At 41.8% G+C, this 13624-nt stretch overlaps 1 protein-coding gene across 2 annotated transcripts in view; it reads right to left on the bottom strand.

The window, feature by feature from the left end:
- Positions 1–12637, bottom strand: part of ST8SIA6 (ST8 alpha-N-acetyl-neuraminide alpha-2,8-sialyltransferase 6) — a 53320-nt gene extending 40683 nt beyond the window's left edge. The window contains exons 1-3 of one of the 2 annotated variants that reach the window (XM_071560256.1): positions 12454–12637; positions 12101–12220; positions 2869–2967 (exon numbers count right to left, since the gene is read on the bottom strand). In XM_071560256.1, the coding sequence (XP_071416357.1) occupies positions 2869–2967; positions 12101–12220; positions 12454–12548 (314 nt within the window). In that variant the 5' untranslated portion in view covers positions 12549–12637. The remainder of the gene's footprint in view (positions 1–2868; positions 2968–12100; positions 12221–12453) is intronic. The other variant, XM_071560257.1, reaches the window with a different exon arrangement.
- Positions 12638–13624: the final 987 nt, after the last annotated feature.

The raw sequence follows: 13624 nt of genomic DNA, 5'->3' as shown, positions 1-13624 counted from the left end.
TTCCATCAGACACAACAGCCAGTATAAGCAACAAGTGGCAGGAGCAGAAAAACTGGGAACAAGGTCCTCTTATTTTGGCAGCTGCTTGGTGATATGTTGCATTATCAGCCTTGGAACTGCAGCCAGAGAAAATGGAACTATTTTCCTGTTGAAGCTGCTCCCTAAATTGACTCACCATGAGGTTAGACAAGTGTCAGTACCAGCATAGGCCAAGGCAGGGAGTGCGTGTGGGGGGAGGATGAGATAAAAGCACAGGACAGAAATAGCCTATTCTCATGTTGAATCACTCATCTAGTTTTATTCCTTAAGGCTAAAAAATAAATAACCCTTCAATGCTGGGACTTACAAAAAATTTCCAAAAAATAATAGGATAACAGAGCATGAAAAGTGACTTGGGCTATCATTACTCAGGATGAAAAAAATTACAGAAAAAACAAAGTCTAGCCTAAAGATATTGATAAGATGAAGATCAGAGTCAGAAATGAAAAGAAAAATTACCATCAGCCTAGAAAGAAATTCCACAGACTGAGAAGTTATTATCAAGTTGCAGGGAAACATTTGGTAAGGTGAAAAATGAGTGTGTCATCCATAATTGCAGTTCTGAGGCCTCATAGGACACTCACTGTCAGAAAGAGGCACTCACTGTCAGAAACTAAGGATCTTCTTATCCATGTAACAGAGGATGCACATAGGGTAAAAACACCAATTACTAGGCAAGAACACTGCAGCTTTTTCACTGCTGTCTACTGGATGGCATAACTCTTACTCAGAGGTACCTAAGTTTACCGGTTCACACAGAAAAGCACCAGTTCCAGATCTTTACAAGTCAGAACACCACCTCTGCTCGCCCTACATGTCCAGTTTAGCTCCTCTTGTGACGTACAAAGCCATTATGGACTGTCAGAACTCCTCTTTGCCAGCTGGCACAGTGCTGAAGGCAGCAGACACGTTCCAGCATGCTGTCCTGGGGGACAGAACCTCCCAACTGTGGCAGCTTTACAAGGTATCTGCTCACACCAATATAAGGCTACCATGAAATGAACTCTACTTAAATACAGACAATGTTCCTGTAGATAATTTTTTTAAAGACCCAAAATGAAGCTCTGGGATCTGCTGCAGCTGGGTTTACATCTCAGAAATTTTCTTCTTAGAAGGCCGATTTTAGCATTTCCTGCTTCAAAGAAGCCTTGGAGATTCACTTCTCCAATGGAATCAGATGAGAAGGTCATCAGGGAATCATTCCATGGCTCTGCTGTAACCCAGACAATCGGCTTCTCCACTGATTAATTTTAAAGAGCTGGGACAATACATATATTTCCACTGGCACCTGGGAGCCTACAGCCCATATTCACTGATACTAAAAGAGTTTTATTATTAAAATGAAAAAGCTCAGGTAAATTGAACTATAAAAATATATGGACAAGACAATTATTACAGTGCTGAGAATAGTGAATGAAACATGTTTGGTCCTGTTTTCGTCTGCCACTTGCACCACAACCATTATAATAACTTACTGTCATAGGCAACTCACTTATACTGAATGAGCCTTACTGAAAAATAACACCAGGAAGGATTTTTTTTGTTGTTGTCTACAGTATTTGTCAGGTACACAGTGACCTTCCAGATTAACTGAAGTGGCTAAAGTGGAATTATTATGTACAGTGAAAGCATTGACAAGTATCCTCTAATTTTTGGCAGATATGTATAGGACAATAGTAAGGACAGAAGTGTTGAGATAGTACGGAGGCAACAGGTAAAATGTCAGAACAGAAATACAGATACAGCCCCACTGGTTACTTGCTAAAACTAAACACCTACTTGTTAAAAAACTACTTGAATTAGAAGGAAGACTGAGCAGCAGGAGTGAAAAAAGGATATATTCCTACTTGGCAGCTTATCTTCATGAAAAAAACCCAGATAAAAACAATGCTGGGAAATGCAAGAGCAGGGGATGACTCATTTTGCCTTTGGACACTCTAATAATACCAAAACAACTAACAGTTTTAAAAGTCCTCAAAAGACTGTGCACGGGGCTTCCTCCAGAATAAAAATGGAAAACTGCCAGCCAAACTCATTATGTCAGGCCCTTTATCACCACCAACACATACCTGCTATAATAATAACTTCCCACTTACATAGCATTTTTTACTATCAAACCATTTGACAAGTTTTAAACTAGTAATATTTCCCCTGTCTGCCAACTTAAGAGGCAGGAGTGTCCAGAATGTGCACGAAAGTCTAGAACTGCAATATAAAGCATTTATATACCACATCTGCGGGTTGCACCTTGAAAAAGCAACAAAGGTCCTTGCAGCTGCTCTCAGTGAAGGGCAATAGTTGCAATATTCATGGCAAAAAACAATTCCTTGCTCCTTTGCTCTGAGCATCTGTTTCTCTCTCTACCTGCCCAGTTCCTCTTCTTCCTCATAAATGGTGTAGTACCTTTCTTTTTAGTCACAGAGTAAAGATCTTGCACTTTGTAAAGTTTCTCCTATAATCTCAGCTCCAAAATGTTCTTGATATGAAGAGCTCATCTCCATTGTTGCAGCCTGTACAACTTTGTAATGTGGGGGATGAACAACAGCACTTACATATTGCTAAGTGGATTTTGAAGGCAATACAGTGACTGGCTGTCCTTGGTGTTAATCACTCAAGTTTTCAGTCAACTGCATTCTTTGACCTCTGTTTGCCAGTCTGTGTTTCAGTTCTCACAAGCAGTGAATCAGTAACATAGTGGCCTACCACCTTTCAAAAGAGTAAAAACTTTAATCATAGTGTTGCTGATGAGGTGGAATATTTGTGGTAGAAGGGCAATCTTCCACCCTTCTACTTAAAACAAACAAAGCAGAAAGTACAGAAAACACCTACCTTTTCTTCTTGATAGATGATGACAAAATGTTGTCCTGAATTGCTTTACATTTTGAAGCCTGTTCAAACTGGTAAAATCCATTCTTGTTAGCAGTTGTTCTGTTCAAAGAGGGAGGGAGGGTAGGAGAAAAAGCAATAAACTTTAAAAGTAAGAATATACTCTAACAATGCCGTCACATTTACTTTGCTGACAGTAAGATTAATAACTGTAGAATTAGCTGAAAACAATACCAAACAAATCTTACTGACTTCTTTAGTGAAGCTCTTGTTATAAAAGGGGAGTTTGCTGCTATGGACTATAAAATGTTCAATTCTTTGAAAGAACCCTGTTTCATAGTCTGAATTATATTTTCTGCTTCACACTGTAATCAGAAAATGCAACTTAAAAGAAAATAAATTTAATGGGAAGCATGTTGAACATTATGTTTTGAAGATATTTAAAATATTCACTAAAAGTATTTAGCAGTTGTGATTTCCTAAAGCTGTTGATGAAATGCAATATTCAGAGCCAATAAAGGATACACAGGAAACAGCATAGGTGAAGTGGATCTTTGTACTTGGACTTTAACTTACCGAGTGTAACACTTTCTGCCTTGTTTGTTCTTTATTTACACAGAGAGGGTAAATATTTGTAAAAGGACCCAAGGCGAATGCCAGATAGTGATCTTTAATTCCTGTCTTATTTTCACCAAACTCCTATGTGGGTTCTCTTACTCTAGAAGCCCTTGTAGAAGACTGAGATGTAAATTAATAAATGACTGAGGTATCAAGGTCTTATTCCATTCATCTCAGTTCACCTCATATCTAGGCTCAATGTTATACAATCCCCTTTGTTCTGCCATCAGTCTTCTGCTGTGTGGTTTGTCACTTATGATGAAGATTTTTGCTCCAGCATTTTTATTCTCCTTGCCCCTCACCATCTTCCTCCCTGCCACCTCCCTGTCCTTTTTGGTTCTTTCCACTGATTCACTGCTTACAAAGCACTTGGATATTGCAAGCTGTTTATTCAAACCAGAAGTAGAAACACAGAAGACAGAGATGCTGTGTCATTCACTCCTGGGTCTGAGCTGCAGCAGCGAACAGAACTCATGCTGTTCTTAGAAACAGAGAACTGAGACATCTTGGTACAGAGGCACTCACACACAAAGCGAAAGGGCCTTCCTGCTTTGTATACTATGCACTCTGCTTCTGAACCATCATTACTTTTACTGACAAGGACAAAACCTCCATTGCCTTCATCTGCTAAAACATGGAGACCATTTACAAAAAGGATTTCTGACAAGCTGATTTTGAAGACCTTACTTGGGAAAGATGCCATTTTAAGCCACAGAATCAGAGTGACTGAGGTTGGAAGACATCTCTGGAGGTCATCTGGTCCTATCTTCCTTGTCAGGTAGGACCACTTAGAGACAGTGGCCCAGGACTGTGTACAGATGGCTTTTGGATACCTCCAAGTGTGGAGACTTCATAACTTCCCAGGACAGCCTGTGCCAGTGCTCAGTCATGCTCACAGTGAAAAAGTGTTTCCTGATGTTCAGAGGGAACCTCTCATGTTTTGATTGGTGCCCATTGCCCCTATTCCGTCACTGAGCACCACTAAGAAGAACTTGACTTCATCCTCCTCGGACCCTCCCTTCAGGTACTGATAAGGTCCCCTCTGAGCCTTCTCTTCTTAAATGCTTCAAATGAGAATGACTGAGGAAGAAAGAGTAGAACACATGCTTGTTTATTTTGCTGCTGAACTGACTGTCATGTTCATTGCTGATGGGTGGAAAGAAATGAACAACCTTTCCTTCTCTTTCCACCGCACATGAATTTTCTAGTGAATCAGTCATTCCATAGGAGCAATTCACATAGGATGTAGGCTGAAAAGGAGAAAGATTAGCTCTCTTCCTTTCTTTCCATCCCCATCAGCAAGAACTTTTTCCCAGTATACACTTAGTGCCCCTAAGGAAGCATCCAGTCTGCACACCCCTTATTGAGGGCAATGCTAAGACAACATAACATAGACCTCTGTCCTTTCAGTTCTGCAATGACTTTATAGTAACAGCTCACACTGCCTACTGAGAGTTCCTTGGCAGCCTTTGCATACAGCTCCTTATTTAACTCCTTCTCAAGGACTGACATATAAATGGCAGAAGGCTCTCAGAGCACACAGTTCAGCAATAACAACTCAGCAGATCTCACACAAGTGCCAACAAATACTCTGCCTACACTATTTATGAACATAGGTTCCTTGCAGCTTGGTCTGAATGGTTCTGTCTATGCAGAAGAATCTGGCAGGCCTTTTCCAGTTCCCAAACAAGTTTAGTTAGCACTAAATCATGCCTCCTCTCTCTTGCTTCTTTAGCTCCATAACCCCAAATGATTATTCTGCAGCTGCAGCTCAAAGTAAGAGAAATGGCTACAGGCAAGGTTTAGCTGCCTAAACGGCATCTTCAGGAAAAAAAAAAGAAAAGAAAGAACTATTGATACAACCCAAGTGTTGGATACTGATTTGAGAAGTGGCCCCAGCCCTTCTGAGTCACAGCTGGCCAGAGGAGACCTTCTATAACACAGGAAGCCTACCAGGATGACCAAGACAAAGCAGGCAGTTAGGTTTGCTCAGGTCTCTGAGAGGTGCATTTACAGGCATCAATGGAGAGCCAACATTCTTGCACAAGAGGGTTTCAACTCTGTACAGAGAATCCTTACAATGTCCTTAGAACTTCTATTAATTTATGTCCTGACATCTGTGTGGTTACGAGTAAAAAATGTCTCAAATACAAGCTTTGTTCAACAGACCTTTAGTCTTTTTAAATACATAAGATCAACACAAGCAAATTGCCTTGTCTTTAATATGTAATTTCTTTTTATGCACACATTTTCAAGACTTGAAAAATTCAAAAAGGAAGAAGTCAAATAAAAAAAGAATGAGCAAAATAAATGCCTATTATTTTGTCATTAAATCCTCACAATCACTTTTACAGCCATCAAGGGGAAAAAAAAGGAACAAGAAGCCTTTCCTTTCCTTGACAAATGTAAAGATTGGTGAAAATGGCACAACAAGGACAACCAGAAAGGAATTTTAATCAAAGCTGTTTATTCATATAATGCAGGCATACAACAGGTCTCCAAAAATGCTTCTTTGGTGGCTCTTTCCACCCAAAATTTACTCAATGTTCTTTACATGGTGCAAGAGGTATGAAAAGAAAACAATTTATTTGCAAACAATGCAAAACAATGACTCATTCTATTAAATTTCTGAATTTCTGTTTCACTGTCAGAGCGGCCTCTGCTTCATGAGTGAAATATTCACATTCAGACAAAAAGGGGTATGGAAGGGGCAGTCCAGACTTCTACTGCATTATTCATGGCAGAGTTGCGTAGACGTCAGACTCAGATTGAATTTCTGATCTCTTAGGACAATTATGCTAGGCAACATTTATCACTAAATGAATTTACCTGATCTAGTGGATGACAAGCTTTGTTCGATACTAGAACTGCTGTAAAACTTCTTCAATGAAATTGGGTGACATGCTTAACAATGCAGATATCAGGCTACATTCAACTCATTTTGCAAACTATTAAGCTAAATGAGAATTTGAAGGAGAAACAATCATATATTATGTTGGCTGGAACACATAAAACTGATAATACAGGGAAATTTCAGCTGCATTTGTCTTAGGGTTTAGATGTTCTCAAAGCCAAACTTATTGGCCAAAATTTGAAAAAGAGGGTTTTTTAAAATCATATATGAACAGCTTGAGGATCACATACTTCCTATGGTAATTCTAGGAACTCAGAAAGTACACCATCTGTACTTTAATAAATCCACAGTAGATTAAGACCATGTGCCATACTTATCAGCACGTTGTTATTCTATATCTTGCTCTCAGGAAAATACCAGATCCTTAAGCTGTAAACTTCTTTAAGACAAGGATCACATCCACCTTTAGAATAAGAAATAGAGAAATTATATGGAAAGACTATGGTTCCTTTTGCTGCTCCTGTAACGCTTAGTCCTGAGACAACAGGGAGCCTTAGGGCAGGGAATCACCAGAGAGGTAGAATTCTACGTGAGTAGAGAGGGAAAGAAAAGGGAAGCCCTTTAAAAACAGAACCAAACTCAATCCCAAACAGTTATCAGAGTAGGAAAAGGGATGGGCATAAAATGGATGAATAGTAGGAAAGAAAAAAATGTGGCAGACAGAAAAAGGAAATACAGTGCTGTGTATTATACCGTAACAAAGAATTCCCACAAAATCAGCTGGAAGCAAATGAAAGAATGTAGGATGAAATTTTCAAAGATCTCATAACTGGACTTCCTGGCAGCAGTGAAAGCAACAATAAGTTCACCTCCCTAATAAATCCAGACTGAAAGTAAGGGATAATTCCCACTCATTGGCTTTATTCACTCCATGCACAGCAGAACTACTTGTTGCTCTTTTCTTTTATAGCTTCCTGCTCTTCTCTTTCTGAAGCAGGACAGGAAGTCTGAACATGTTCCCAATGAGCATCTCCAGCTAAAAATGGTAACTTCTGCATGCAAAACTGCACATTCATATCTTTCTACCAAAGTGGCATTGAAAAACATTATCCACATTGTGAATACATTCTGTCTTAATCTCTCCCTTGAAGAGACTAATTTATATTTGAATCTCATAATTTTTTGGTTGAATACTATGAAAAAAAATGTAATCCATACTCCCCTAAGAAGGGTGCTTTTAAGTGTTCTGGCTTTGACATTATTTCAGATTAGTCAGATGATAAGAATATAGTGATGTTTTTAAAGTTCACAACACCATGTTTAATAAGGCAATACACAATTTACGTTCCTGGTGAAATGGACCATAAAAATGGCTCTCAAACCATGTGCGTAAGAATTTGTCTTGAAACATTGATCTCAGTAACTGTGAAAGAGACTGATCCTACTATCCTTGTTCGAGTTCCCACGCTTATCCAAAAAATGCTAAATCAGGTCTTTAAGACAAGTTGCATTTTTAAATTATTTGAAAGACACTCCATTGCATTCACCAGAGTTATACATAACATCATATACATTTTATTTATAAAATCCATACACCACATGGTAGGTAATATAATAAGCAACATTCAGAGCCTCATGGTGGGTTAAGTGAGAAGGATAAGGTATTACACTAAAATCATGTTACAATAGCACATGACAGACAGAATGACAGAGTAGTTTCACTTGGACCGAGTAAACAGACAGTCTGGGAAACCTTTCACCACTGTCAGAACATAAATATGTCTTGGCAGCAGCTTTCAACTGAACACCTATTCATTTAGACAGAACTAATACATGAAGCGTGTGTCCAGAATGTGCTCCTAAAATATATGTCTGCATGCATCACTTGGGAATGAAGGGACCAAATACTAAGAGAGCAGTAAATTTAGTGAAGTGGACACCACTGCTGACTAACCTAACCTGTAGCAAATTAATTGTGTTCATAATTGTGGTATTTGCCTATCTCTTCTTACCCTTCTGAGTCCCTGAATGCAGTATTTTGGCAGGAGACAGAATGTACAGATCTCTGTAGCAGAGTTAATTAAGTATAGCTGTTTATTTCCTAGGCTTTCATAAAGATCTGCTACTGAGAGAGAAATTGAGAAATCAACACTACAGAACAGTGTATTAATACTAAACTTGTTTACTCATAACTCCTCAATCACTTCCTTCCACTGTTCAACTACTCCAACAATTTCTACACTGTGCTTGCCTCAGACCTACAAAGACAGAGTAAGTGAGCACAACTAGCAGCACAGAGTAAGAGAGTAATGGTGGTCAGTTCTTCAGGGTACTGCTGCCGTGTTGTTACATGTACATAAAGTAATATAAATAGTGCTTGAGAAAACTGTTTTCAGTTCCCTTGCAGGAGCTGGAATTATTTATCTGCTATATATTCTCAGCATTACAAAAGGAGTTAGAATTTCTGCCTATGCTTAACATAGCACATCCTGGGCCTCATAACAAAGAAAAGACTACCTACCTCCTCTTACTAGTGTCACCCTTCCCTGATAAGCACTAGCAGTACTGAGCTTTCTGTTTTGCTATTAATGCTGTGACACAAACAAATATGTCGGTACAAATACAGTTGAGGAGGGAAGGAGGGAGGAAGACCAAGTGTCTAAAGGCAGGAAAAGTGCAAGACTACTGCTTTTGGTTGTATTGCTGGCTTCAAAAAGTTTAATCTGTACTTGCAGTTAAAGCTTAAAAATTGAGAGGATAATATGAGGCACAGACATAAGATTTTGCCAGAGAACCACAGTATTGCAGTGTAAATGATACTGATTTCATTAATAAATCTGGGGACTATTAGACAAATCTTACTAACAAGTGCCTTTGTCAGTAAGAAACCCTACTAACAGGCTGTGAAATAAACACTGGAAATCACACTCGAGAGGCAGTCACATTGCTCAAGTTATCTAACACTTAACAAGAAAAAGTGGTAAGGAATATCCTGTAGGAGACAAATCCAATCTTCGAGGTTATTTACTAAGAGATTTTCAGAGAACTTTAGGTGCCTGGTCACCACCTAATTAAACACTGCTGCACCTAATAGCTGTCTAAATATCTATGACAGCCTGATCCAATCCCCTGCTTTTCATCCTTTCATCTTTCAGTTTTATCCTTTTAAAAGAATTAATCAAAGTAAAAGAACAGATTAGCTTTCAACACTGCAAGGCAACAGAGTAATAGGGCCTTAGAGATTCTTCAGGAGATGTCTGGTTACAAATATGCCTCCTACAGCAAAGGAAATCATGATAAGAAGAAGATTAGCTTGTGACTGTCAAGATTGTCTAGATTACTTATAGTTAGAGATCAAGAAGGATAGTAACCAGGGGTTTTGGGTTTTTTCTTTTTCCTTTCCTGGAAACATCCATGCACATCCTCTTAACTCTTATGCAGGAAAGGACATTGCTATCAACAACACGGCAATGTCATTCTAATGACAGGGTAGTTTAGGAGAACCATACTTTGGAAAGTCTGCACTAGTAGATTGCTCCTAGTTTTATGCATCAGTATACTAATGTAAACTCATGCAATTCAAAAGTTCACTAACCTCTGTATGACCTGCTTTAACAAGGAACTCTTCTGTCCTTTTGCTGTACTCATGGATACTGCAGCAAAACCCCACTGCAAACTGAAATCTAATTCCTACTGACAAGACCATCCATCTCCATCACTGAGGGATTGGTCTGAATCTCCTGAATAAGTCCAGATGCTCTCTGGATCAAAACTCTCCAGCATGGCCTTTAGCCAGGCCTAGTCCAGCTGCTGCCTGGATCAAACCCCTCCAGCATGGCTCCCTGCCCAGGCTAGCTGCTCTCTGGATTAAGTAACAGCTCCTGGTCAGTCCAGCAGCTCTCTGTCCTTCCTCATATGCCAAACATGCACCACAAACTCCTGTCAGGCCAGCTTAGTGAACATAGTCACTCAGGTAAGAAAGCACATCCACTCCTGGATTCAGCTGGCAAGCCATCCCTCCAAAGACACTATGGTTATAGCAAATAGAGTAAAATGCAACTTTCTTTGATGAATTATTTACTTTTCAAATGACTTTTGCAGTCATTTCGTTGTGAAGAAATACAATTTGAGGTTGATCAAAACTAGCTCCAAATTGGTACCAAAATCCTCCATGTAGAATAAGGAAAAACAAGTATTTAAAATCTCAAGCTCACTTGCCTTATTACAGAGGTTAAAAACATGCTGTGGATTTTCAGCCCCCTTTGGTATGTGTTGCTTCCAGTTTCTTTGCTCCAGTTCTAGCAGCAGATGGGAAGTCGTTAGACTGTTCTCTGAAGTGCTCTCAGCCAGCATTTCTAGTTAATTTGACTCCATGGTTTAGCACACAGAGAAGAGTGGAAAGAGATGCAGCTCAGAAACTATCAGAGAAGAGTGTGAGAAGAAGGGCCAAGGGAAAACCACACACATAACCCAAACCAGAGTGGAGAGAAAAATGGGGTGACAGTTACAAAAAGAAATTAAAACTGAGTCCATACTGCAAAACCAATACATTGCAAAGAGTACGGAAAAAAGGGAAAAAAGGAAGGGAAAAATGAGCACAGGAAAGAGAAGGAGGCTAGAAGCACATAAGAGCAGATAGAATTTGCAAATGATCTTGTTCCTTTTGTTTTGCTCTAGTTTTGGAAGATGCTATAAACTTTCAACTTGTGAAAGCTCTAAATTCTGGGGCAGGGAGAACAAGGGTCTCTCATTGGAAATGTGTAAGAAATATACTGTTAGGGTACACTGCATTGGCTACTACAACTAATATCACTTGCATTCACTTAGGGAAAGCATAGGCCATTTCAGCCTCAAATTTGGCTAAACTGTGTGAGATGATGGCTTCAGTAAGTTTAACTGCATTGTCACTGACTTCAATACAACCAGGACATCACAGTTACCAAGAAATATCCAAGTCTTAAGTTCCTTCTAATTTTAATCATGTACTTTTAACCGAAATATATATTAATATACAGCAGTCATTGGAATTGCAATTTTACAAAGGCCATATAAAGTAAAAGACAATAGCAAAACATGTCTGCAAACTACTTCTTACATCGTATTATCACTAGTGTGGATTACACCACCCTCTTCTGCACTATTAGTTTTCCCACAGTGTGTGAAGACAGCAGAGCACAAAAACAACAGTCATTAATATCGAAGCCTGCATGTATGACATGACTTGCTTCACAGCTAATTTTACCAACTATCTTTCTATTAAACTTCATAGTATAAAATAACAGGCTGTAAAGCAAAGATCTACACTGATGTAAAAATCAAGACACAGGATCAAGCAGAAGGGCTCCTCCAATGTAAGATTTCAAATGAAACAGGCTTTGTAGGTCTCCCCTTCATTCTATGGATTTTAAATGAGAAATCTAAATTTATAACTAAATACACGTTACAAAAACAGTAACAGTATTACCCAGCTCCATGTTCCTAGAAAGAAGAATAAAAGATACTGGAACGTGCCATTCAGCAAGCACCTTTTGCATTGTACCTTAACAAAACTGCTTTGTGCAACATTTTATTTGGCTCAAAACCCAGGGCAGAGTGACGGTCGTCATAAAGAGAGCCCATGACCAAATAATTCATTAGTTAAAGCGAACTGTCATGTTCTCTAATAACCTTCTAACACTCTCTCTGATTAAGCTGCCAAAACAAAAGGAAGAACTGGAGTGAAGGTGAATTTGTGCTTCTGCAGACCCGTCCTCACGGACCCACCTGCGGGCGGGCAGCCCGTACCTGTTCTCGGCCTGAGGAAGGGGCGTCAGAGGGGATCTGAGGGCTCGCACCACTTTCGGCGTGACAGCAGCCACTCCTGCCTCCTCCTCCTCCCAGCCCCTGGCAAGCGAGATGGAAAAACAAAGTTGTCAGAACCAGTGATGGAACATCACCCGGCGCTATCGGCGCCGCTCTGCTCCCCGCGCCCCGCTCGCACAACGCGAGCGCCCGAGCCCCCCACCGCCCGAGCCGGGGGCACCGCGCCCCGCGGTGCTCGTCCCGCTCGTCCGTCTCTCCCTCCCTCCCGCCCCAGCCGGCTCCGGGCCGCGAGCGAGAACCCGCGGCCGCCCTACCTGGCGCGGAGGGGCTGCTGGCCGCCCAGGCGCAGGAGGCAGCCGCCCAGCAGCAGGCTGCCCAGCGCCGCGGCCAAGGCGATGACAGCCCGCATGGTGCGCTCAGCAGCAGCGCCCACCGCAGCTACGGCCGCCCCATAGTATTTAAGGGAGGCTGCGGGGAGGGGGAGGCGGCCATGGCAGCCACAGGGGCCCCGCGCCCCGCCCCTCGCCCGCAGCCCTGCGCCGCCGCCATCGGCCCCATCGCCACCAGCCCATCGCCACCAGCCCCACCTCTGCAATCGGCCCCACCGCCGCCATCGGCCCCATCGTCACCAGCCCCACCGCAGGGACCGGCCCGGCCCGGGTCCGGGGCGCTGTCGTGGCGGGAGGGCATGACCCGGGCGGCTTTCGCGGCTGTCGCTCGAAGCGTTCTCGGTGGCGGAGCCGGCGGGGCTCGCCCTGCGGTGCGAGGGAGTTCAGCTGCCCCAGCTTTAATCGGGGAGGGGGCGGCGCGGGGGCTCACCCGGCAAGGCTGGGCAGCCCTGCCCGTGGCTGGAACCGCGAAGTCCTTGCTGCTGTAATAGCTCTTAATTAAAAATAGTCAACGTGTCTTGTGTTTTTGTCTCATAAAATGCACGTTATAAAAATATATATTTCATGGTTAAAGGTGACCCTTCCTGGAGAACTCTGGGGCCCCCAACATAAGAAGGATGTGTATCTGTTGGAGCAAGTTAGAGGAGACCACAAAGATGATCAGAGGGCTGTAACATCCCTGCTATAGAACAGGCTGGGAGAGCTGGGGTTGTTCAGCCTGGGGAAAGGAAAGCTCTGGGGACACTTCACTGCAGCCTTCTAGTATGTGAAGGGGACCTACAAGACAGTTGGAGAGGAACCCTTTAACAATGGCCTGTAATGATAGGACAAGGAGGAATGACTTGAAACAGAAAGAGGTCACGTTTAGGCTGGATATTAGGAAGACATTCTTTACCGTGAGGGCAGTGAGGTACTGGAACAGGTTGTCCAGAGAAGCTGTGGATGCCTCATCCCTGGAAGCGCTCAAGGCTAGGTTGGATGGGGCCCTGAGCAACCTAGTCTAGAGGAAGGTGTTCTTGCCTATGGCAGGGGGCTTGGAAGTAGGTGATGTCTAAAGTCCCTTCCAACCCAAAACATTCTATGATTCTGTGATCTG

This window comes from Pithys albifrons, chromosome 7 (assembly GCF_047495875.1).
Source record: "Pithys albifrons albifrons isolate INPA30051 chromosome 7, PitAlb_v1, whole genome shotgun sequence".
NCBI lineage: Eukaryota > Metazoa > Chordata > Aves > Passeriformes > Thamnophilidae > Pithys > Pithys albifrons.
Note: the sequence above shows the minus strand (reverse complement) of the source record. Positions and strands in the feature narration are given on the sequence as shown.